The 24667-nt window shown below is 43.8% G+C and overlaps 3 protein-coding genes across 3 annotated transcripts; 2 read left to right on the forward strand and 1 right to left on the reverse strand.

The window, feature by feature from the left end:
* The first annotated feature begins 1918 nt into the window (after positions 1 to 1918).
* On the forward strand, positions 1919 to 18221 carry LOC109756769 (uncharacterized). The gene is made up of 11 exons (XM_020315604.4): positions 1919 to 3962; positions 4566 to 4796; positions 5275 to 5404; positions 13259 to 13411; positions 13523 to 13761; positions 13861 to 13930; positions 14270 to 14476; positions 15308 to 15537; positions 16236 to 16314; positions 16395 to 16532; positions 17522 to 18221. The coding sequence occupies exons 1-11, from the start codon at positions 2155 to 2157 to the stop codon at positions 17531 to 17533; spliced, it is 3297 nt and encodes a 1098-aa protein (XP_020171193.1). The 5' UTR covers positions 1919 to 2154; the 3' UTR covers positions 17534 to 18221.
* On the reverse strand, positions 7471 to 11828 carry LOC141042335 (uncharacterized). The gene is made up of 2 exons (XM_073510252.1): positions 9778 to 11828; positions 7471 to 9502 (listed from the first exon to the last, which is right to left on the reverse strand). The coding sequence occupies exons 1-2, from the start codon at positions 10943 to 10945 to the stop codon at positions 9456 to 9458; spliced, it is 1215 nt and encodes a 404-aa protein (XP_073366353.1). The 5' UTR covers positions 10946 to 11828; the 3' UTR covers positions 7471 to 9455.
* A 4631-nt stretch (positions 18222 to 22852) lies between the features above and the next one.
* Positions 22853 to 24372, forward strand: LOC109756768 (expansin-A11). The gene is made up of 4 exons (XM_020315603.4): positions 22853 to 22935; positions 23051 to 23194; positions 23299 to 23608; positions 23697 to 24372. Exons 2-4 carry the CDS (start codon positions 23068 to 23070, stop codon positions 23998 to 24000), a joined length of 741 nt encoding a protein of 246 aa, XP_020171192.1. The 5' UTR covers positions 22853 to 22935; positions 23051 to 23067; the 3' UTR covers positions 24001 to 24372.
* The last annotated feature ends 295 nt before the right edge of the window (positions 24373 to 24667 follow it).

The following is a 24667-nucleotide window of genomic DNA, read 5'->3' on the forward strand; positions in this document are numbered from 1 at the left end:
TAGTATTTGGCATGGGTGGGAATCCATACTTTTGTCAAATCATGGCCAAAATCCATTTTCCGCTTCACCAGTTACCAAGTTAGAAAAGTTAGGAACCAAAACAACCTGAAGCGTTGGTGCCAAATTTGTCCAAGCAATAAACAAATGGAACTTTTTATTGAGGATCTGCTTTTTCTTCCGACTTTCTACAACATCCGTTTTAGCTTCCAAAAGCGACCTAGTGACCTTTTATGAAATTTGAAGTATTAGTTGCCCCACGATAAGAAAGATATCACGGATTTTGCTATGTTCTTAATCTAAGTCCAAATAGTTGATAATGCATAATTCTCTTCGCAAGCCATCACACATTTATAGAAAAGGTAAGAGTTACACATGCGAGTGCAAGGAATACCTCTCCGGATTATATGCATACGTGACATCTTCTTACTATTGATTCAACCTCGCTCTTTAGGCAGACACTGTCCTTGGTGTACTATTTCTTACTTTTTTAAAGTCTCGAACCGTAGAACAATTGGTATACGGTAATTTCATTTAATAGTATAGCATATTTACATAGAAATAAAGGAAGAAAAACTAGAACTAGTATCCAATGCCATTTTTTTGCTAACATGGGGAGCTAATTAAACTGAAAAGGTAGTAAAAAGGACAACCATCACAGATAATTGCGGTGCTAGTTCTCTAGACATGGCAAATGCTTTGCATTTTTTATGGGTGGAAACGAACTTGTATTGATTAAATCATAGTGTTACACTCCTTTACACAAAAGCTTACAAAGTTCATCACGACCTAAACCTAGCCACACCACTGTACGTTGGGAGCTTCTCCCCATCCGAGCCATGAAGCGAACCGTTGCATTGGAAGACCTACAAACATGCTGAATTTTATGCTGCCTACCCCATTATGCTGCCTACCCCATACAAAAGGCTCTTTGTCTCCCATACAAAAGAGGCCACTCGGGACCTGTTGACACTCTGCTCCGTGAGGAACTCCACCCTTGCATGCAGTCCATCTCCACAATGAGCGGTCCGTCAGTTCTCTCTAGCGCTAAAGTCACTCTTTCCAAGCACGTAGCTAGCTCCGCCTCCAACGGGGACGTGCATGAGTGAAGGAAACAACACACCGAGAAGATGATAGTTCCTGTGTCATCCCTTAACACCATTCCCGCACCTCCAGTGTTTTCTCCTGATTGGAAGGCACCATCAACATTGAGCTTCACCCATCCCGATGACGGCTTCTCCCACTGTACATCATTTGCAGTTCCCTGTTGTGGGTCTGTCATTTGCTTTGGATTCGGCATAGATAAACCAACCACCACTTTGCCCTTTGCAAAGTCCCCCTTTGGATGTTGCTTGATATAAAGGAGGGATTCAAGAAACACTGGGAGCTCTCAATTGGGGGGACCGGTTTGTTGTGTGTGACCTCATTTTTGCAGTGGGAGTAACATAGAGAGTAACGTAGATGACAACTAAGCCAAAAAAATGATGTGACCACTAATTAATGAGGAGATAGACAAATTGAGTAACATAGCTAGTTACTCATCACATAATAAGACAAAATGAGTCTTTTTTTGCGGGATAAGGCAAAATGAGCCTACAACCTAATAAATAAAGTGTTGCATGACACCACTCATATATTATTCCCTACTATAGTGGTAGTAACATAGACTAGTAACAGTTACTCCCCACTATAGATAGTCTAAGACACACCTGCAAGTCCTAAATATAATTCTGGCAAAAAAAAAGGTCTAGATGTAACATTCTGGATTTCATAAAAAACTGAGAATTCAAGAACACTTTTCTCCGGCTAAAAAAACATGTGAAAGCTTCGCTAACCTTGCCAGGTTGGTTGTAGACCCTGACCCTGATGGCTGCGATGGGGTGGGATACCAATACATGCCATGGAGGGCGAGCCGCTGACCATGTAATGCACGTGTCGGCACGTTCACCATTTTCTTTTCTTTTCCTATTTTAATGCAGCAGCTGGGTATGTACAGATCTGTTCAATTCAATCCAATCCATTTCCCGTCTCTCTCTATCTGTCTATGGCCCACACCCCTGCCCGGCCGGAAAACGAAATCCACGTCGCCCGCGCGCGGCCGCCGACGTAAAGCCGCCCTCCGCCGCACACGCTCTCCTCTCCCGTGCCGCCCACCCGATGGATCCCTCGCCCGATCCGCTCGCCGCCTCCGCCCCATTCCCCACCATCCCCGCCGCCACCCACAGGCCGCGGGTCGCCCGCCCGCGGCGCCAGGCCGCCCCCTTTCGTTCCGACCACTCCGGAGCCTCCTGCTCCCCCAGCCGGCGCCTCGGCGGCGATCCCTCGAGCTTCGCTGCGGGCGCTGGCTCGCGACCGAGCACCGCAGGCGGATCACGCCCCTCGGCCTTCGTCTTCGGCGCGGACGCCTCGACGTCTAACCGCGCCGTCGCGGAGGATCCGGCGTCGGCGGGCTCATGGGGTTCTTCCCGTGGCGCTAATTTTGTTTTTGGGAGTGGCGTCTCGGCGAGATCGGAGATGAAGAGAAGCTCCTCGGTTGGATCCAGTGCTGCCTCGTTGTGCAGCCTCTCTGCAGCAGCCGATGAGCTCGTACAAGATTCTTCCGGCAAGCAAAGAGATGACCGTGCTCACGTTTCTAGAGGAAATGATTCCGTCCTGGAGATAAATTCTCGGGGTACTTTTGGTGCCTCGGAAAGCAATTTGAAGTCACATGAGGTTTTTCGTCCGAGCATTCTTCATGGTGTTGCCAAGCAGCGCGATGAAGGGCGTGGCATGCTCTCTCAGACGGTAGGGTGCAAGAGTACGGAAACAAATTCATCATTAGTTGGTCAAGCGGTCAATGCAACAAAATGTACTGACAGGAATGATTCCATGGAAGTCCCCATGGACTGTGGTAACTCATCCGTAGGAGATTCTGTAGATAAAGTTTACTTCACAAAGGATGGAAGCAAACTTTCTGCAACTGGTGTTAATGTCAAACATGATTTGTTTGTTTTCGGGGGACGTGCTAGTGCTCAACATAGTCTGTTCACTGCAAATACAGAGCAAAGTAATTTCAAGAAGTTGGATTCATCTGATAAAGAGGAGGTAACATGCAGTTCTGAACAACTTGGTCTTTCAGCTACTGAGGATGGCAGATGTATCAAGTCACAGCTTGCACCTGGTTCACGTAATGGGGGTGCTCCACATTCCAGACCTTGTCAAGTCCATGAAACAGAAAAAGCCTCGAATACTGCACCTTTTAGCATTGGAGCTCAAGATGACATTGTGAAGGTTTCTTTCACAAAGTTGCCTGATGGTATGCAAACACAAGTAGGTGCAGCATCTGGACTTGGTGAATGCCGATCTTTCGATGGGAGATCAGTTTCTCTACAGGAACACAATTTAGCATCTGGAGACAAGGGAGTGATTAAGGCTATGAGCATGAATAGAAGGGCAGTTAAACCAAAGAAGTTTTCCTCAACCCGTCAGGTTTCTTCATTGCGGAATGCCCTTGCACCTGACAGTTTTTCTGGAAAAGTGACTCCGGAGACAAACTTTAGTATGGAACAATCTGGAAAAGTTGGCCTCAGGTTAGAGGGTTCTGATAACAGTGGCCCAGAGGTAGCTGATGCTACGCAAACAGCAGAAAGTAGCCATGATGGAGCTGGGCTTACTTTTGCAGCAAACTTGGAAAGTTGTGGTAACTCTGACTTAATATTTGCTTCATCTACTTTCGATCGAATTAAGTTGGGTTCACAAAGACAACAGAATAGAAGTTCTGAAGGAATGACGACTCATACTAACTTTGTTCAAAGCCTTCCTACATCTGCCATTAGTCTTGCACACACAAAAGTTTCAGCAAGCCAGCCAGGCACAGTTTTAGCGCCTCAATGGACTGAATACAGCAAAGCAGAACCTACAGTAGTAACATGTACAAAAACAGGAAACTTTAGATATCAGGAGGACTGTGAAACTTGGCGTATAAGGTGTCTACACAACCTTTCGTATTTTGTTACAGGCGTATTTATGAACTTACATACTATGTATAATGACTTGTGCCTGCACAGTTGCAAATATCACAGCTATATCAACTATATCTTCTGAAATAGGCAAATAGCACAAAATATGATTATTTATATGTGGACAGTGGACACCAGTTTAATATCTGCAGTAATCTGAAAGCAAACTTTGAAAGGATTGCAACTGTGCTTGAACTTCCATAACAGAAGAAAAATTAGAATTTCCATAACAGAAAGAAAATTACCTCCAACCAAGAACCAACGTGGTGTATCTCAGTCAATCAAAATTCAGTTATTTGTTCCTCTGTTAGCCTTTTGCCTTTTTTTCACACCCGCTCCTCATGCTATGTAATCAAGTTTATGCTTATGGATCATGTGCTGTGTTTGATAATTCTGGAGTTTGCTGGCTTAGAATTAATTCCCACGAGTGGTAGTTTATGAAATATCAACAGTTAAAACTGAAATATGTTGAGTTTTGGTTTGATTTGAATAAGCGGATTAGAGTTTCTTTTTTGTTGCTTTAACTGTATATTTGGTGCATTTTAAGCTTAATTGTTTATTGTGCACCAGGGGGAACCAAGCTTATGCTGCAGGACAGTTAGCTAAGGCGGAGGAATGCTATACCCATGGGATTAATTCTGTTTCTCAAAATCAAGCTTCTCAGAAAGCATTAATGCTGTGCTACAGCAATCGTGCAGCTACCCGGATATCTCTTGGTAGGATGAGAGATGCCCTCTCTGATTGTCGGAAAGCTACTGAAATTGATTCCAGCTTTCTCAAGGCACAAGTCAGAGCTGCCAAGTAAGATGAATACCTAGGGCTGTTACATTGGCAAATCACCAATTTGCGAACTTTCACATATATACAGTTTTTTTTTAAAACAATTGGAATTTGCATCATAATTCTTAAACTTTTTATTTGGTGAAGGAGAAAAAACTAGATATTGTTCTTAAGGAAATATCCAATTCAATTGTTTTTTTCTTAGGAATTTCAGATCTCAGAGGAAAGAAACATTTCATGTGTTTTAGTTAAGTCTAAGGCTGAGTACTGCCTGAACATGCCTAACTCTACTCCTTGTTGTTTGTGTACATTCAGTTGACATTGGTTTGCAAAGTGTTAATAACCTTGTTAATTCGAACTCCATAACTTAATGTGGTTACTTGATGTTAGGAGTTAGTAGTGCATGTAATTGGTCATAAGTGTCTTGCCCTTGTTATATAACTTGTATAATATTGCTGAATATATGATCTAATCAATATGCTTGGCTAAATGTGTATAGTTGTCTACTTGCTCTGGGGGATGTCGAAGAAGCACAAAAGGGTTTTGAAATCTGTTTGAAGTCTAATCATGCGGCAAGCTTGGATCGTAAAGTCATAGAAGAGGCTTCTGATGGTCTACAAAAAGCTCAGGTAGGCTCGTCTCTGGTGCTATACTGTCGTTGTTCATGTTATCATATCTTGAGGAACTGTGGAATCTGTAGAATTAGTCTGCTCTATCAACTGTATCCCTTTATGCTACTTTGAGTGAGTTTTGACTTTTGAGTAGAGAACTGCGAACCAGAAGCATACATGATTTTGAGATTAATTTTTCTCGAATATGATTTTACGAGTTATCGAGGAACCGTATTGCAAAATAACTATTCCCGGGATGCTTATGTTAAGTGCAATTGTTGATTACCATAGTTTAGTAGATTGGCGGCTTCAACTGGAAAGTACTAAAAACTGTATATATTGTTGAGGGAACTATACAAGAAATTAAGACAAATTCACAGCAGAATTTTAACAAATTTCCAAAGCATAGATGGATTTATGCTCAAAAGTATCTCGTGTTGAGAATTTGAGGTCTCTGTTACATCAACCGCTTCCACTTTTCATTCAACTACCCGTAAGCTGTTAAATGGTACTGCTTCTCCTAGAGTTTCACAATTTGTTCCATGTGTCATCCACAACTCCTCTAAGTCTCCATCACAATGAAGCACTCGTACAGCTCCCAACTTGTTGCAGTTCTGCTGAACACACCGGATAAACTGGAATGTATCACATAGCTTAATCTATGTAGAAGATCCATTGGTAAAAAATGTATTTGTCAATAGTTTCTGATAAAATTTTACGAAGCTATTTCCATTTAGCCCATTACATACATGATAAATATGAAAAAGATGCCTGGTGGTTTTTTTACCTGCCTTCTGCCCCTACGATGCAATGATATGTTCAGTAGATGACTATGAGCAGAAAATACCGTTTAAACACACCTCCCTTTGATTATGACTTACTCTCTCTAATGCCTCGCTGTAGGATCAAATGTGTCAACCGGGGGGGGGGGGGGGGGGGGGTTGAATGGTAGATTTTAGCAAATTCTTCTGAAATACAAAATACTTCGGTAAATAGAAGAATAACAGGACAACAATGTTAGGAATAAGCAACTTGTATTCCCATGAGGCCATAGGCCGATATATATACATGTACAGGTGTGGTACATATGCAGGAAACCCCTTATACTACGGGATAAATACAAAGGGGTATACATGACTTATATTATAACTCTAACACCCCCCCTCAAACTCATGGTGGAGGAACAACACTGAGTTTGGAGAGATAAAAGCCATGTTGTGCTCTAGTCTGAGCCTTCGTCAGGAAATCCGCCAACTGTAACTCGGAAGGCACATACTGAAGAGCAACGACCTGATCCTGCACAGCAGCGCGCACATAGAAAGCATCAACACCAATATGCTTGGTGAGCTCATGCTTCACAGGATCGCGCGCAATGCTAATAGCACCTGTACTGTCAGATAAGAGCATAGTCGGTGTAGTGACAGAAACACCAAAGTCCTGAAGTAACCACCGTAACCAAGTCACCTCTGCCGTCAAAAGAGCCATAGCTCGCAACTCAGCCTCAGCACTCGAACGGGAAACTGCAATCTGTTTCTTCGTCTTCCAGGCAATGAGAGAACCGCCAAGAAAAACACAGTAAGCAGAAAGCGAACGGCGATCAGAAGGATCACTAGCCCACGTAGCATCCGCATAGGCCTGAAGCTGTAAAGAACTGGAGCTAGGAAAGAAGAGACGGTGAGAGATCGTGCCCCGAAGATATCGGAGAACACGAAGGAGATGACTATAATGAACCGATGTGGGAGCAGAAACAAACTGACTCAGAATATGAACCGGATAAGAGATGTCCGGACGAGTGACAGCTAGATAGACAAGACTGCCAACGAGATGACGATAACGCGTCGGGTCAGGGAGAGGATCACCATCAGTAGCACGAAGGTGAACATTGAGCTCCATAGGAGTCTCAACAGTGCGCTCGTCAGAAAGAGCAGCACGAGCAAGAAGATCCTGGATATACTTTTCCTGGGATATAAAAAAGCCATCAGAGGTAGAAGAGACTTCAATCCCAAGAAAATAGCGAAGAGGTCCAAGATCAGACATAAGAAACTGCTCACTAAGACGGGCCTTTACAAAGGCAATATACTCGGGGTCATCCCCAGTGATGACCATATCATCAACATAGAGAAGAAGAAGAGTCCGGCCACGAGGAGAAAGGTGAATAAACAAGGCGGGATCATGAGCACTTGCTGAAAAACTAGCAGTAGTGACCACAGAAGCAAAACGCTCAAACCAGGCGCGAGGGGCTTGCTTAAGGCCATAGAGAGAGCGACGAAGACGACACACCATGCCATCAGGAACAGAATACCCAGGTGGTGGCTGCATGTACACCTCCTCACGCAGCTCACCATTAAGAAAGGCATTCTTAACATCAAGCTGAGATATAGACCAGTGGCGTGCAGAGGCAACGGCAAGAAGTGTACGAATAGTGGTCATATGGGCCACAGGAGCAAAAGTCTCGTCATAATCACGACCATGCTCCTGCTGAAAACCACGAGCCACGAGACGAGCTTTGTGACGCTCAAGAGAACCATCGGAGCGAGTCTTAACCTTGTAGACCCACTTACAAGTGATGGGACGGACTCCGGGAGGAAGAGAAACAAGATCCCAGGTACCAGTGCGTTCAAGAGCAGCAATCTCCTCCGCCATCGCAAACTGCCATTCAGGATGAACAACAGCCTGACGGTAAGAAGTCGGCTCAAGAACAGCAGCACCAGCGGTGGGAAATCCAAAGCGATCAATAGGCGGACGAGGACGAGAACGCAAGCCATAAGTAGGCTGAGAGGAAGAGGACGACTCATCCAAGGAAGCATCCACAGGTCGTGAACGACGAGTGTAATGCTGAGGAAGAGATGGAACAAGAGAAGGAGGAATCGCCAAGGTAGAATTAGGGGGTGGCGACGAAGAAGTCACCGGAGATGAAGGTGTAGAATCCGGTGACATGCTAGGTGAGGAGACCGGGGAAGATGGTGGCGGTGAATCGACGAGGGGTGGAGAAGCAGAGGGAGTGGGACGAATAGGCACAGGCGCGACGGGAGTGATAGGGGAGTCAGGAAAAGTGAGAAAAGAGATATCATCCACTGAAAAGACCAAGGAAGATGGGCGTGGGTAAAAAGGATGAGACTCATCAAAAGTCACATCTCGAGAGATACGCATCCGACGACCGACAAGATCCCAACAACGATAGCCCTTATGCTCATCACTGTAGCCTAAGAAGACACACTCAACAGACTGAGCGGTCAGTTTGGTGCGTTCGCGAGGGGCAAGAAGAACATAGCAAACACAACCAAACAAGCGAAGCATCGAATAATCGGGAGAGCGATCAAACAGACGCTCAAAAGGAACACCACCCTGCAAAGCAGCAGATGGCTGAAGGTTGATGAGATAGACAGAAGTGGAGATAGCCTCGGCCCAAAAATGAGGCGGAAGAGAGGCGGCGATCATCATAGCACGAGCCGTCTCAAGAAGGTGACGATGCTTGCGCTCAGACACACCATTCTGAGCATGAGCACCAGGACAAGAGAACTGGGCAAGAGTACCCTGCTCAGCAAGGACACCACGCAACATCTTAGAGATATACTCACCAGCGGAGTGAGCACGAAAAACACGAATGGGTGAAGAGAACTGAGTATGAACCATGGCAGCAAAACGCTTATAAATAGACAACACCTCACTACGTGAAGTCATGAAATAAAGCCATGTGTAACGAGAAAAATCATCGATGAAAATAATATAGTATTTATGACCACCTTTCGAAGTGAAAGGAGCCGGACCCCATACATCAGAATGGACTAAATCGAAAGGACGCTGAGACACTGACTCACTATGAGAATATGGTAGCTGAATCTGCTTGCCAAGACGACAACCCTGACACTCTAAAGAGACATCTCCTGAGACAGACCCCAGAAGACCTCGACGAACTAAAGACGATAAGCGAGAACCACACAGATGACCAAGTCGATGATGCCACTGCTTGAAGGAACCAGTAACAGAAGCGACAGCAGCGGAGGAACTGGCGATGGTGGTGGCAGCGGAAGGAACATGAAGCCAGTCCAACTCCCAAAGACCCTGAGAATCACGGCGGCGAGGGCCAGCCCCAACCAGAGTGTGCGTGCGACGATCCTGGACAGAACAAGAGTCAACATTAAGGATGACACGACAACCAGAATCAGTAAGTTGACCGGCAGAAAACAGATTCATGGTAAGTCGAGGAACATGGGCAACATCAGGAACAGAATAAGGAGTAGAAAGATGGCCTCTACTAGCAACAGAAAGTGGAGTACCATCAGCAGTGAAGACATGAACAGGAGAATCCAGCGAGCGAAGAGAAGACAAAGCGGAAGAATGAGAAGACATATGAAAAGAAGCTCCAGAATCCAGAACCCATGGGGATGTACCTGACTGTGTAGAGGGCGGGTGCTCAGTGCGGGAAGCATCAGTCACAGAACCAGCAGTACCCGTCGAGGAAGAACCTGAAGCCGCGAGCAGACGCTTAAGTCTCAGAATATCCTGCTCGGTCAAAGCAATGGCTGAAGCTGGCGAGGGAGATGACGAAGTCCCTGAGGAGGATGATCGCGCCTTGCGCAGGTGTTTCCGCTTTGTGTAGCACTGGGACTCAATATGACCATCATTGTTGCAGTAGTCACAATGTGAACGGGGCCGACCTGAGCCTCCAGAAGGAGTGGGCAAGAGCGGCGGAGCACTCGAGCGAGAATGGGGCGGTGCAGCAGGTGGAGTGGAAGAAACCCGAGTAGCGAGCACAGAGGGAACCTCCAGCAAACCAGCACCACGTAGGCGAGTCTCCTCAGCACGAATCTCTGAAAGCGCCTCCATGAGAGAAATACGGCCACGAGCAAACAACTGAGCACGCCGGGGCTCAAACTCCTTACGGAGCCGAGACAGGAACTCATAGACGCGATGAAACTCCAAATCGGCCTGGACAGCCTGGCAGCAGGGGCAAGTACGACAACCAGCACTGCGGAGAGAATCAAGCTGGCGCCAGATAGCAGAACTCTGTGCATAAAAGTCATCAACAGTAGAGTCACCCTGCTGAAGAGCATGCTCCTGACGAACCACAGAAAGATATAAGGCATCACCAGAGGGCTCATAGCGCTGACGAAGACAGGTCCACATCTGGAAGACAGTAGGAAGACCCAGAAACTCAGAAGCAAACTGAGACAGAACACTAGCAGTGAGAACAGCTGCAGCACGAGCATCATCATCAAGCCACTGAGTGTAAACAGACAAAGCACCATGATACGTCTGAAGAGCCTCCTCATAAGCCAAAGCCCTCTCATCATAGGCACGATCAGCGGCCTCATCAGCAATCTTAGCCGCATCCTTGGCGGCCTGATTAGCATCCGTAGGAAGAACCAGTGGAGTCGGCGGAGTAGGGGCCACCGGAGGAACCAGACGTGGCGGACAGCAGACCTCGCCAGAAAGAACAACCCAGAGACGGATGCCACGCATGTGAATGCGCATGAAGCCAGCGAACTCGGTGTAGTTAGTACCCTCGAAGATCACCGGACAGCGAGGGACCGAAACATAGCCTGATGCAGCAGACATTTTTTTTTTTTAGGAGAGACCCGTAATCAGGGGAAGACGACGGGAGACCACGCACGAACGGCGGCCGCAGAAGGGGATGCGTGACCACGAGTCCGGGCGGGAGGGGCGGACGACCACGGGCGGGTCGCGGTGGCCGAGCACGGGGAGCGCAGTACGGGGGCGCGCGAGGGAGTCCCGCGGGTCGCGATGGCCAAGCACGGGAAGAGCTTCGGCGGGAATCGGCGGCGGCCGACTTCGAGCGGGAGGGAGCTTCGGCGGGAATCGGCGGCGGCCGACTTCGAGCGGGAGGGAGCGTCGGCGGGAGAGAGCTTCGACGGCGTCAGCGGCTGCGGGAGCGGGAGGGAGCTTCGGCGACGGCTGACTGCGAGCGGGAGCAGCCGCGGCGACGGCGGCTTTGAGCGGGAGGAGGACGAGCCGAACTCGATCGGGACAGATCAATAGCACGAGTTGCAGCGTGCAAAAAATTGACCTAGCTCTAATACCATGTTAGGAATAAGCAACTTGTATTCCCATGAGGCCATAGGCCGATATATATACATGTACAGGTGTGGTACATATGCAGGAAACCCTTTATACTACGGGATAAATACAAAGGGGTATACATGACTTATATTATAACTCTAACAAACAACACCACAGTTCAGAGGAAATCTAGTAGAAGAACTAGATAAATTACGAGGCAAGCGGCAAACCTACTAGGTAACCATGACTAAAGTAAACCTGCTATCACAGGAGCAGAAGACAAACGAGCTATAGATGCGAGTAAATCTAACAGCCTAAGCACGGACAAAATCTTCATTGAGAAAACAAAGTAAACCACTTCAACGAAAACTTAAGCAGCGGAAAGGTATGAAAGTACTTAGATAACTTCGCAACAATCACAAAGAAAGAAGGAAGAGGAAATTCTTCAAAAATCGGCAGATTACAGAAAGTAAATAGGAGCGAGGAATTAGAACCCGTTGCTCGACAAAGACACAATGATGTGTTTACCCCAGTTCAAACTGCTGGCACAGTTCTACGCCTGGGTCGGAGAGGCTGAGCCACAACTCTGAAGACACACAAGTCTTCGCCTTGTTCTCCTTGAGCTAAGCCCTCGGAACACGCCCAATTAGTTGGGGTATCTTGCGCTGATCGCCGGACCGGTAAAAGCTTGTTGTTCGGCAATTCCACACTTTGGACGCGCTTGAACGACTCCTAACCATCTAGAGGATGCACAGTCCTTAAGAGTAACAAGTCAAAGTTAGGTTTGATCAAGTTCTTCGGTGATGCTTAATCACTTGATACTTTTACGCTCTGGGTGTTTTTTCCTCACTTAGAATTTCTCTCAAATATTTGGGAGGAAGGGTTGCTCAGATAACACTTGTCCCAAATTCACTTGGAGCAGCCAACAACAAATGGTTGGGGTAGGGTGGCTATTTATAGCTGGCGAGCAACCCAAGGGGGCTGAAATGACCGTTGGAGACACTCCCAACATGCACGCGGCACGTGGCTAACGATATGAATTTCAAACACAAGCGCGCATGGACTGACTTGTGGAACAAGTCATCTAACTCAGTGATGAATTTAACCCAAGTGTCCCAAAGACTTAACTTCGGGGTCAAGGCTAAATGACTCACTTTGAAAGAGATTTCTAAGTCTTCACTCTCTGAAGACTTAGATTGTGCACACACACGAAGACTTGAATCTTACTTTCACTTAGACCACCGTTAATAGTACGTTGCCCTACGACTCAAATGAAAAAAAATTAATTAATAAACAAAAGTCTTCACAATAACTTTCAATCCTTCAATGGACATTCTGAAGGCTTCAATATTCTTGCAACATTTTTAGGAGTCATATTCCACTGTTAAACCAAATCCTCAGGGACTTTCACCTCTATATATTCACAAACACATTAGTTTCTTAACTGTTTTGTCATTAATCATCCAAAACCCACAAAGGGGGCACTAGATGCACTTACAATAGCCTACCTATTTTCTTGCTAAACTACTTTCCTTACATTAAATTTGTTTTTGTGTGATGGTTGATTATATGTTTTCTTATTTCTTTTCAGTAATCAATTAAGTATTTTGTTGCATTTCTGTTGTCCTTTTCATAGTGGAATGCCTTATCATAGAATCTAAGATAATAAAGTTTATATGATTCTGCAACCATATATAGCATTTTTTCCAGGAAATATTTGATCAATTTTTTTTGTTACATGGAACTTGATTATTGATATGAACTATGATGGGTCAAAAGCCACCCGAACCAATTTACTTTTGCAATGGAACTTGATTATCTAATCAGTATGCTGTTGTCATTTGCGAACAGAAAGTATCTACTTTCATGCTTCAATCCAAGGAATATCTTGTTAAAAAGGAATTTGACAAGATACCAAGTGCCTTACAAATGATCACAGATGCTTTGTCCATAAGCATTCATTCAGATAACTTGATGAAAATGAAAGCAGAAGCCCTGTTACTGGTCTGTATTTACGGTAAACTTGTTTTTCCTACATACCATATTGCCAAGTTTTGACTGCTACTGTAGCTAGTAAGTGTATTAATTAACTGTTACTTTCATGGGGCTTGGCAGTTGCGGCGATATGAAGAATTAATTCAGTTTTGTGAAGAAACTCTGCAACTGGCAGAAAGAAATAGTGTGCCTCTGTGTCTTGATGAGCATCTAGAAAACATTAACTTGGACAGCTACGGGTTTTCTGTGAAATCTTGGCGCTATTATCTTATCGCCAAGTCATATTTCTTCATAGGAAAGCTTGAAGAGGCTCATCAGTTCTTGAAAAAGTACGAGCAAACAACACCTGCGGAATACAAGTAATATTTTGTGAAGATTTCTATGTCAGTGCTATATGGTTTTATGTTCTATATGTCACTACTCATATGGTTTGCTAAATTTGTGAAAATATTGACTAGGTGCGGGAAGCAGTCTCAACAATCAGTTTCGTTACTTTCGAAGACAATCTCTGAACTACTGCGTCTTAAAGTATGTCCATTCTGCCTCTATTATTTCACTTCCATGGATGATTTAGTTGATGACACGTCACAGGCTATCAATCGCATAATCGCAGCCTCACTATCTAAAGATACGATGTCCAGTACTCCAACTATCCAACATTTTTGTTCTAGAAAAAAAAAACTATCCAGCATTTTGTTTACGGGTTGTCTATGCTGTGTTGGTCTAATCATATGATGTCCCACTATATCCAAATTCTATCTACCATGCATTGTCTTTCGGTCATGTGCATACATAATATCCTTGATTCCACAAGTATTGCAAGGATTTTGAACTAGAGGCATGATATTCTTATTTTCTTCATTTTAGGTTGCTGGGAATGAAGCTTTTCAAGCTGGTAAATATTCAGAGGCTGTGGAACATTATACTGCTGCTTTGTTGAGCAACGCGGAGTCATTACATTTTTCAGCAATCTGTTTTGGCAACCGTGCGGCTGCATACCAAGCAATGGGCCAAATTTTAGATGCCATAGCAGATTGTTCGCTAGCTATAGCCCTTGACACTAGCTATTGTAAGGTTGGTGAAAGATCCTCATCTTCTATCAAACTAAAATTTAACCATGCTCTCTATTTTTGTTTAGATTCTGGCCAAAAGTGTCTGTATGATATGGTGTGCTATAAATGTCCTTTTTTATTTCATCAAGTATTTTGGCAGGGCATGCATTTATTCTTGCTAACCCATCTGGTGAACATCTCCCTCCACCTTAAACGTTCTGATGTGCGATGTATTGATTTGGTACTTTTTTGTTTAAGTTGCCCAAAAATACGTAGATAATAATACTTTGATTTTGGATTTGGCTTACTGCTACATGGGCATAGGAATGCTCCAATATGTAATGTCCTGCTCTTCATTTCCTATGCATGACATGCGTGTTCTTGGGTTGCATTCAGTGAAACCTGAAGCTTGGAGATCTTTCTGGATTACCATTTACCAGTTATAACCTTGTATGTTTTATGCAAAATTACTGCTTTCTCCATCCTTTCGATCAGATGAAGTTGACATCATCATTGTAGTAGGGAAAATTTCTTCATATGAATGGTGTGAGCAACTAAGTTAAAAATCTATGTGGTTGCTTGAGTTATTACTGGATTCTTTTGGCTGAACCTTTCACATTGAGTTATATTTTCTATATCCACTGTACATACTGTTTTTATGATGTTGGAAGTTTGACTGGACAAGTCTTGAATAGAGCTGGTTGACTAATTATATTGTCAAGTAACTTTTAGATAAATTGTAGACCTGTGAGAAGATGTTATCCCAAAGCCTTCTTTGCACACAAAATGGGGGACAAGAGTATAAACATAAGAAAGAACCAAGAAAACAATCCTAATGTTTTGTGTTTTGTAGGTTATTTCTAGAAGGGCTAGTTTGTATGAACTTATAAGGGACTACGATCAGGCAGAAAATGATCTTCGAAGACTAATTTCTCTTCTTGAGGAACAACTACAAGACAATATGTCCATGCCATCAGAAAAATTAGATAATGTTCGTAACAATCTACACCGAGCCAATCTTAGGCTTTCTGCTTTGGAGCGTGATGCCAGAAAAAGGACATCACTGAATATGTATCTGATATTGTAAGCTTCTGTCCTCTAATTTAGTTTGAAGTAGAACATACACAATCATGTTTTCTACAATGACCTATACTTATGCAATATCTATCCGTGCATCTTTGTGTCTAATTTTATTGCTGCTGCATCCTTCGACATGTACAATTTGTCCTTCTAAACCTCCATTAATTACAATGCTGTAAATTAATACACCCTCTGTTCACTAATGTAAGACGTTTTGGCAGTTTAATTTATACTGCCAAAATGTCTTATATTTAGAAAGAGAGGTAGTATTGATTAAGTTGATAGAAGGGCGCTCTGACTTACAACTTATTCCTAAAGTGAAATTGTCATTTTACCTATAAGCTCTGCAGCAGTTAGATGAAAATGCTACACTATTATCATGTCATTCATGACATCACCTTGTGCAATGAATGTGTCTTTCTTTCATGTGTGTAGTTCTGAAAATCATTTCTGATAGTGGTGAGTAGTCACAGTTTATTTTCCATATTACTGCAAAAAGTGGGGAGTTGGGCATTCAGAATTACATTACATGCATTTGCTCCCTATGGAAAGGAACTTCCGTTGGAAAGCAATGTGGATAGGGCATGTTGGAACATAGTTCCAAAGTTTTGTTCTGCGAAAGTCGGAAGAACTTAGTTACTGAATGTCTCTTCCCAGAAACACACCTGGAATGTCTGACTGAGATCTGCTTTTCCATGCAGAGGAATTGAGCCATCCTGCTCTGCTGTGGATATAAAAAGAGCATACCGCAAAGCAGCATTAAGGCATCATCCAGACAAAGTACTATATTCGATCTTCATGTAGACAAGTATGGCATCTTTCTTGATTTCTTCTGTTCACTAACATTAATTATGGCACAGGCAGGTAATTTTCTCGTGAGAAGTGAAAATATCGATGATACAGTATGGAGCGAAATTGTGAATGCGATCCGCAGAGATGCTGATTATTTGTTCAAAATAATTGGGAAAGCATATGCTATACTTTCGGACCCAACCATGGTAGGTTTCTTGTCATATTCTGGGTGTTTTTGCTCTTGTTAGTGTTTCTAAGTTTTATCTGTTGAAAACTGAATATAGGTTCTTATACTGGCTGATGTTTTCTTTTAATAATGTTCTATATTGGCTTGGATCGAGTGACATGTCAGATTAGAGCAGTTTTCTATTTTAGTTTATCTTGTTATGACAAAGGCTTGCATTTTCTTTGATATTTCTGAATGAACTTAAACTGTGTTTTGTTAATACTCAAGTGTAATCTGAGATTCTCTTTTTTGAAGATCTGAATATGGAACTATTCAGTGTTATGCATGCCATAGGTATTTGAGAATTTGAAGCTATAAGGCAAGTTAATAACAGTCAGCATGAACATCTGGCACAAGCACATCCTACTAACTAGTAACAGTAGGACTTCAAGTTGGAGCCATGTTAAGTGCCCACCTTTGCAGTGCTAATGTTTTGTGTCGCTTCTGTTGATAATTTCAAGAAACCGCTGTTTACGGCAGTTTCACCAAAATTAATACTGAAGTATCAATCAATTAACTTAAGAAACTCGAACCTCCAAGTTAAGTTCTTAGAATTCTGCGTGGAGCCGTGGACTCAAAGGAGTCTGTATGGTTTGCCTGGGTGGGAATCTGAACTTGAAAGTGGAATCAAGTTTATGGGGTAAAGCTTTTTAGAGAAAAGGAAAAGTAGAGTTGAGGCTGGCACGAAGTCGAAGAACCGTTCAGATATTTTTCATCTGCAAAAGTCTGCACAGATGTTAGTATGGAAATCAACATTGTAGTTCTTAGTGGCATTAACATATTCAACTTTTAGTTTATCATGATGATCTACAATGGTTTGGCTAGAGTTTTATTTATTTATTTCTTAATGGAAATTAGTTGGATAGCTTTAATTCTTCATCCATCAAGGCTAGTTTCTGTTTGTTTGATTTCAAAGCAACAACCATACCTGTTGTTTTCTAATTGTGGTGCCTGATATATATCATACAGAAGAATAAATGATGGAACCGAGCACGTGGATTAATGGTACAAGCAGTGCACATGAACACGAGGGCTGCCCTCGGAGCAATCAAAGTGATGTATATGGTTTGTTTGTACAAAACAGAAGTGGTGATAGGATTTTGTGATAATCATGAAGTGGTACAGTAAAGAAGTATAATGGGGAGTATCTACAAGAATGCTGGTGACCTTGTTCATGCTGAATGATTGACTAACGTGAGTTTTGGCATGTCCGGTGCTCCCATTGCGAGGTTTAGACTGCGTGAGTACCATGAACCCGGGAAGTTGCGGATCTGGATCTTCATGGGTGAATCACCGCTGTGAAAGTTTTTCTGCCTGCCAAGTTTCCATTTTGGTGTGCAGGGGTGTATACTATATTGGATTACCGCTACCAACTTACCTTTTCATGTAAAGAAGATGTGCATATGTATCTGATGTTGTGCATAGTTTGTTGAAGCAGCTGGAAATGAAATCAGCAACAAAGGAACACTGTAAATACACACGAGGTGTGGCAGGAGCACATGATTTGTTTGATTTGTTGATTGTATACATATTAGAATGATTTTGCAAGAGGAAGAGGGCAGGGAGTTTTTCCCCTTGAGGTTTACGTTTGTATGTAAAACTGGACCAAATGAGTGATTCTTTTGTTGAAACAAACAAATAAGTTGGCATGGGTGAATATTTTGATCTACAGCTGTTGGCCTATTGTGCTTTCGGAAGTTCCAATTTGTATTTTGAAGAATGGTATTATAGCCTGTACGACATTCCCTTCACTCACAAATGTATTTTAGTGTGGAGAAAATGGGCATGAAGCTTCCAGAAGCACGTGAGTATTGCCGAAAGAAAGTGAGCAAGACCATCTTTTTTTATATATTGCAAGACTGTGTAAAGCGAAATGAGAGTAATACTTATATAATTTTCTTTCCCACAAAAGGGAAAACTTGCAATTTTCTTAGCAGTAGATTGCACTCAGTTAGCCTCACCAGACGACATTATCGCTTACTGAGACAAGTGTGTGATGTTTTTTTCTCATTTTTATTTTCCCGCAAGTCTTAACATTGAATAGATTTGAATATGAAACTGTTTACTTGGATGGAGAGATTGAAAGTTACAGCGAGCACGTTTTGGTAAATTAATTGCTTCACACCCCGCGGCTTAGCAAAGTGGGTGGTATTTTTCAAGGTTCACTGTAGTGTACTACTCCAATTGAATCAAGCTGGTGCATATACTTACCACTTTAAAGTACGAGTACATGCTAATTGAATCAAGCTGGTGCACCTGTGTTCCAGCTGCAATCAGAGATGACCAAGGTTGGACCTTATTCCTGAATTTCTCATCTCCTGTTTATGTAACAGTTGTGTTATTTATGAATTGGGATATATATTTTATCTTGTCCAGCTGATATAAATATGAACAAGCCTGATATTTGGGATAAGGTTTGTCATGGATTCATGGTTAAATGTTTACTGTCCTTTAGACAACAGAAATAAAGATCTTCAGGCGATATTGAGTAGCTTCTCAAACCCCATATATTTTGACAAGTCCATGAGAGCAACTTGATTTATCCCAGGGCTCTAGGCCAATAAAGGAATCCGAAATACAAAAATAAAATAAAATACAAAGGCCATGTTGAAGGTACAATACAACCATATCTGTCTGACAGAGCACCTTGTTGAAAGAGACGGTCCATGTTCCTGACTCCTGACTAGTTAAACATAATTAGCCAGTGCTTTCTGTACTTTCGTGTCCTGCACTTGCAAGGAGCTTGCTGGGCATGCGATCTCGGCATAGCGATCATTGTAGCAGGAGAAGAGCCAAATCTGGAAGTGTTCTATAGTGTAGCTAGCATTGGTATGCCATGTAAACCACTGTTTTCTTACTATATCTTGTAAATGAAAATACTCCCCTCTGTTCTATAATTCTTGTCGTGGTTTTAGTTTAAAGAGAAGTGCCTAGCTGTATTATTGCATGATCAATGAATGGTTTTTAGTTCCAGTAAAATATCAGCCATATAATGACCTCGTTTGTCCTTGGTGTCAAAACCTCTACTCATGTAAAGAGTTAGTCATTATTTTCCGTATTTGGCAAAACCTTTGAATATGCAGTGGCAAGAGAAAGTGAAAAAACATAGGGAGGGGCAATTTGGTGCCCAGGCTCAGCTGAACCTGAAATCTAGAGCGTTGATTGATGCATGGGGATGCTGAAAAATAGTACTGCAGCGTCAGAGGAGATGCGTTGGAAAAACAGATACAACCTGTATACCCAGTGAAACAGTGCAGTACGATGGGGCCTGTTCGTAGCGTGGCACGGCGATGATGACGTGCACATGGGTCAATCGGAGACGGCTTGGTTCTGAGCCGTGGAACAGGCCGTCTGTCAAACGGTGAGCCCAGTCCAGAGTGTTTTTCCAAGACACTAAAGAATACCCAAGCTTGCACGTGCTCTGGCATCAGGAGAGTATTAGCGCAAATCACATCGGCAAAACCGAAAATTTAACAGCGAGATGTTCATCTGTAAGCATGCATAAGAGCATCCATTGTCGATGCATGCCTACTAGCCTATTCTTGCTCGCAAAAGAACATTTGAATGAAATAACCAAGAAAACATTACTAACGGAAGACACAGCTGCAGAGAGTAAACGAATAAAAATAGTGTCACCCTAATCAAGTTGCACTAAGAAGATGAATCGTACAACACCAGTACATTACTACCACGACTATAGACGAGAATTTTGCATGCAACTGCAGCTGATCCATAGAACCCAGCGCGTACACAGCACAATTAGTTGGCCTGTCATCTTAATTTCTCGTCTTACCATCGGTGCATGGCCCGTAGATCAAAGAAGAAATGGCAATACTCTAAGCACCTAGGTACACAAGTCAAATTATACGGTATGTCAGCTGCATGATCGAAGTTTTGCTCCCAAGCTGAAAAGTGAAAACACACACAGACAATTAGCTTGGCCATACGAGGCAACCAAATTGTAAAAGAATGATTACTACTACTGCTACAGTAATACTCCTAAGGCTCCTTTGATTCAAAGGAATTTTATAGGATTTCTGGAGGACTGAAATCCTTAGGATTCTTTCCTACATTTGTCCTTTGATTTATAGGATTGAATTTCATAGAAATTTTTCCTATGGAACCTTTTTATAATTCTTGTTTTTCCTGTGGCATCAAACATTCATTGCTAATCCTATATGATTTAAGTGGGCATGTCACTCCAACCCTATGCTTTTCCTATTCCTACGTTTTCAAATTCTACGAATCAAAGAGGCCCTAAAGGGGGACTGATTGGTAAACCATGAGTAAAATGATTGTAAAGTAACGTACTATGTGGTCTTAGCTCACGGAAGACCCTGAGTGAAATGATTAAAGATTAGAGTAATGCGGTTGGGATGTGTGCTTAGTGCTGGCTGCTCTCTCCAGAGAAGCCATTACCGCATCTAACAGTGGTGCTACTTAAGCCTCTCAAGGGACTATGAGACTCAAGTTGAATGTTAAGAGGCCGCAAAGGTTTTCGATCCGAAAATCAAAAGCACTAGGACTGCCAAGAGACTCGAGCTGAGCGCTGAAATGTAAACACATATTAATCTCCAGTTTTTCTAGCTGGGGTCACCTTGCTTCAAACATGAGATCCATCCCATGACCCCTTGTGCCATAATGGAACAATAACTGAGCCGTGCAGCAAATAGCTGTTCCACCTCTACCTTGCCGGCAGTCGTTGCAGTTAATGCGCCCAGGAGCTGGCTATATTTGCTACAATACGCGTGTTATACCTGACAGAAATACATGGATCGGCACACATCCACATGCTAGTGGGCGGTGATGATTTCAAGATCAGCTGAGCCTGAGCTCAGAATCGAATATCCCAAAAAATACCCTTTTTCTTAACAAATTTACACGATCCCATGTGGTTCTAGAAGTCTGCAGAGTGGCAACATGTGATCGGCTGTTGAGAGTTTACTTGACAAACTTTTATGAAGCACTTGTTTTCCAAAATCGAGGGCTTAGTTAAATCTATGTAGAGTCAAATTAGGAGGACCCTGTGGCCATGTGCCCTAGCATCTGATCCGCATCTTGCTGGCCGTGCTGGTAGAGCTAAACAAGTGTTCCATTTTGAAACCACTAAACAAGTACATTCTTGATTCTTGAGCTCTGATTCGGCACCTTACAATAACAAGTTGCTTGCTTGATTTCCTTGGACTGATACTGGTTATTAATTTGCACTGATACTGGTTGTTTAATTGATTTTGCCCTTTTGAAGATGTGGAGAAATTTCTGCGTGACAGAAATACTAGACAGAAAAAATTCCAACTATCAGTCTATCACTAAGGTACTACAGTAGTACTGACTGACTGCTTTCAACTATTCCTTGGTATACTGCAAGAAAGCAGTCAGCTTTCTTTTTTTTCTTTGTACGTAGTAATAGAATATATTCAACATGTGCTTACTGTGAATTACGTACTCATAGGCATCTTAATTCTTAGCTCATTTACATCGAGTGTGTGCCTTTAAAAGGTCATTACCTACTCCAAATTCAAAGCTCAGCATCTTTCAGCTACTTATGCCATCTTAATTCTTAGCTCATTGACATCGAGTGTGTGCCTTTTGTCATAGTTGCATGCCTAATGCTTGGAGTCTCTGGTATATTCCAAATTATAGACAATGAACGAAAACTATACATATTTAATTTTTTTACCTTTCCCAGTTTTCCAGTGTTCATTCTGAATCTATCATCTGTTTAGCCTGCAGACATACCATTTTAACGGCAGCCGACATAACTATCCACTAATAAAATGGTTAATGATCTCGTGATAAGCAAAACTACCACATGGGACACTACCTTGCACTTGAAGCGAGTTGGAAGTCAAAGTGATCTTGGAATTTGAACTCGTGCACAAAACTAAATCGTATCAACTCTTTTAATTTCTGCAGTGGATTGGCCATTAACTATGTATCCCAGTATCTCAACTCCTTGATAGATGAGAAAGTCAAGGTCTTCTCTCAGTTTGTTATTCGAGCTAACAGTACAGGTGCCCATTTGCCCATGTTCTAGAGAACTTAATTACTTCCAATTTTCTCCCGCCAAAAAATATACTATATACAAACGTATCTTCTCTGAAATGCTCCAGTGTATCACCGACAGGTGGGACTAACCATTGAAATTTACAGTAACCAACATGCACTATTATAATATTAACTTATAAATCCCGAAAAAAAAATTCAAGATCGGTTCGCAGTGGCAAACGTGGACTTTACTTCTCACAATTTCAGATGCAGAGCATCCCGACCTATGCCTATATATAGGCAACAGCTTCCTGTTAGGATCCTCGCACTCCTCCCAACATCTCCGCACCTGCAAATTCAAGTGTTGAGCTAGCAAAGCCTAGTTGCTTAATACGGTAAGCAGTAGATGAGATGACAAATCCCTAGCTAGAGCTATCAAGCCTTGTACTTGTTCTCTCCTGCGATTTTCGGCTGTATCGATTAACTAGCCCACTCGTTGCTGATTTTCAGAAGGATTCCATATACACATGGAGTTTCTAGGCTTGCTAGCTCTTGCCATTGCCGCGGTGGTCGGAGCTGTCGCCGGCGATGACTCAACCTGGAGCAATGGCCGCGCCACGTTCTATGGCGGCAACGACGCGTCAGGAACAATGGGTAAGCGCACAGAAACGAGGTCTAGTTAGGCCAGCCGTTTGAGCTGTTCATCGCCGGCGCATGCTTGCTAACTAATCTTTGTGATATGTGCGTGGTGTGTGCAGGAGGAGCGTGTGGGTACGGCAACATGTTCAGCGCGGGGTACGGGACGAACACGGCGGCGCTGAGCACTGCGCTGTTCAACAACGGGCAGAGCTGCGGCGCGTGCTTCGAGATCCGGTGCGCCGGCAGCGGGAGCTGCCTGCCGGGCTCCGCCGTCGTGACGGCCACCAACCTCTGCCCGGCCAACTACGCACTCCCCAACAACGAGGGCGGGTGGTGCAACCCGCCGCAGTCGCATTTCGACCTCGCTGAGCCTATGTTCACTAAGATCGCCCAGGCCCGTGCCGGCGTCGTGCCCGTCCAGTACAGAAGGTACCCATCGCATCGGTGACTTGAGCTCTAACGCGTTGGCCTGTCAGTGCGTCTCGAGCTAACATGTAGTATTTGTTGCACTTTGTAGGGTGGTGTGTGTCAAGACGGGTGGCATCCGGTTCACCATCACCGGCCACTCCTACTTCAACCTGGTGCTCATCACGAACGTTGCCGGCGCCGGCGACCTGACGGCGGTGTACGTGAAATCTCCTAGCACAGGATGGCTGACCATGAGCCACAACTGGGGGGCCAACTGGCAGAACGGCGCCATGCTCAACGGCCAGCCGCTGTCCTTCCGCGTCACCACCAGCGACGGCCGTACCATCACGTCCAACAACGTGGCGCCCTCCGGTTGGAGCTTCGGCCAGACCTACGCCGGTAGCCAGTTCTAGCCAGCCGGCGACCACTGCAGAAGTTTCCCTGTTCACTTTTACTATCTTCGTGTAGAGTGTCAGCGGAGGATGGCTCTGTTTTGAAGCGGTCTCCTCCGAGTAACAAAATCTGCGTCGCCGTGGTGAGGTTACGCACTTTTGGGGTTACCGTTTTTGCTCCCCTCAAGGCGTGCTCACATTAGCCGGTTGGGCGGTTTTACCTTAAGTAGGGCGTATTATGCGGAGATCCTTAGGTTTGAGCTCAGAAGATTAAAGCAATGGCTGGCTGTGGTGACGAGCATAATGGCTGGTCACCCGCCCATGGGATCAAACCAACGGTTTATGTATCTTTGCATGCTATAAAACTAATGGAATGTGTTTTGAGAGCTCGAATGGATTGTTCTACCTTTGCTTGGCCAATTCTTTCATTTATGATGTCAAGCTTCAAGATTTTTGTCAGAGTAGGAACGAATGGCTTCACTTTGATGCCTTTAAATGCCATTCAGCTAACACAAGTGACCCCGTAGAAGATGGAATAATGTTCTCCTCGCCTAGCCCCTGTCCCGACGGTGCGTCTAGCCTCGTCGGAGGGCGTGTGGAGGTGTGTCTTCATCGAATCTTGTGGGATTCGGTCGGCGTTTGTCTTCGGTGGATCTGCTTGGATTCAATTGTCGTTCGTATGCGTCCG

This window comes from Aegilops tauschii, chromosome 3 (genome assembly GCF_002575655.3).
Source record: "Aegilops tauschii subsp. strangulata cultivar AL8/78 chromosome 3, Aet v6.0, whole genome shotgun sequence".
Taxonomy (NCBI): domain Eukaryota; kingdom Viridiplantae; phylum Streptophyta; class Magnoliopsida; order Poales; family Poaceae; genus Aegilops; species Aegilops tauschii.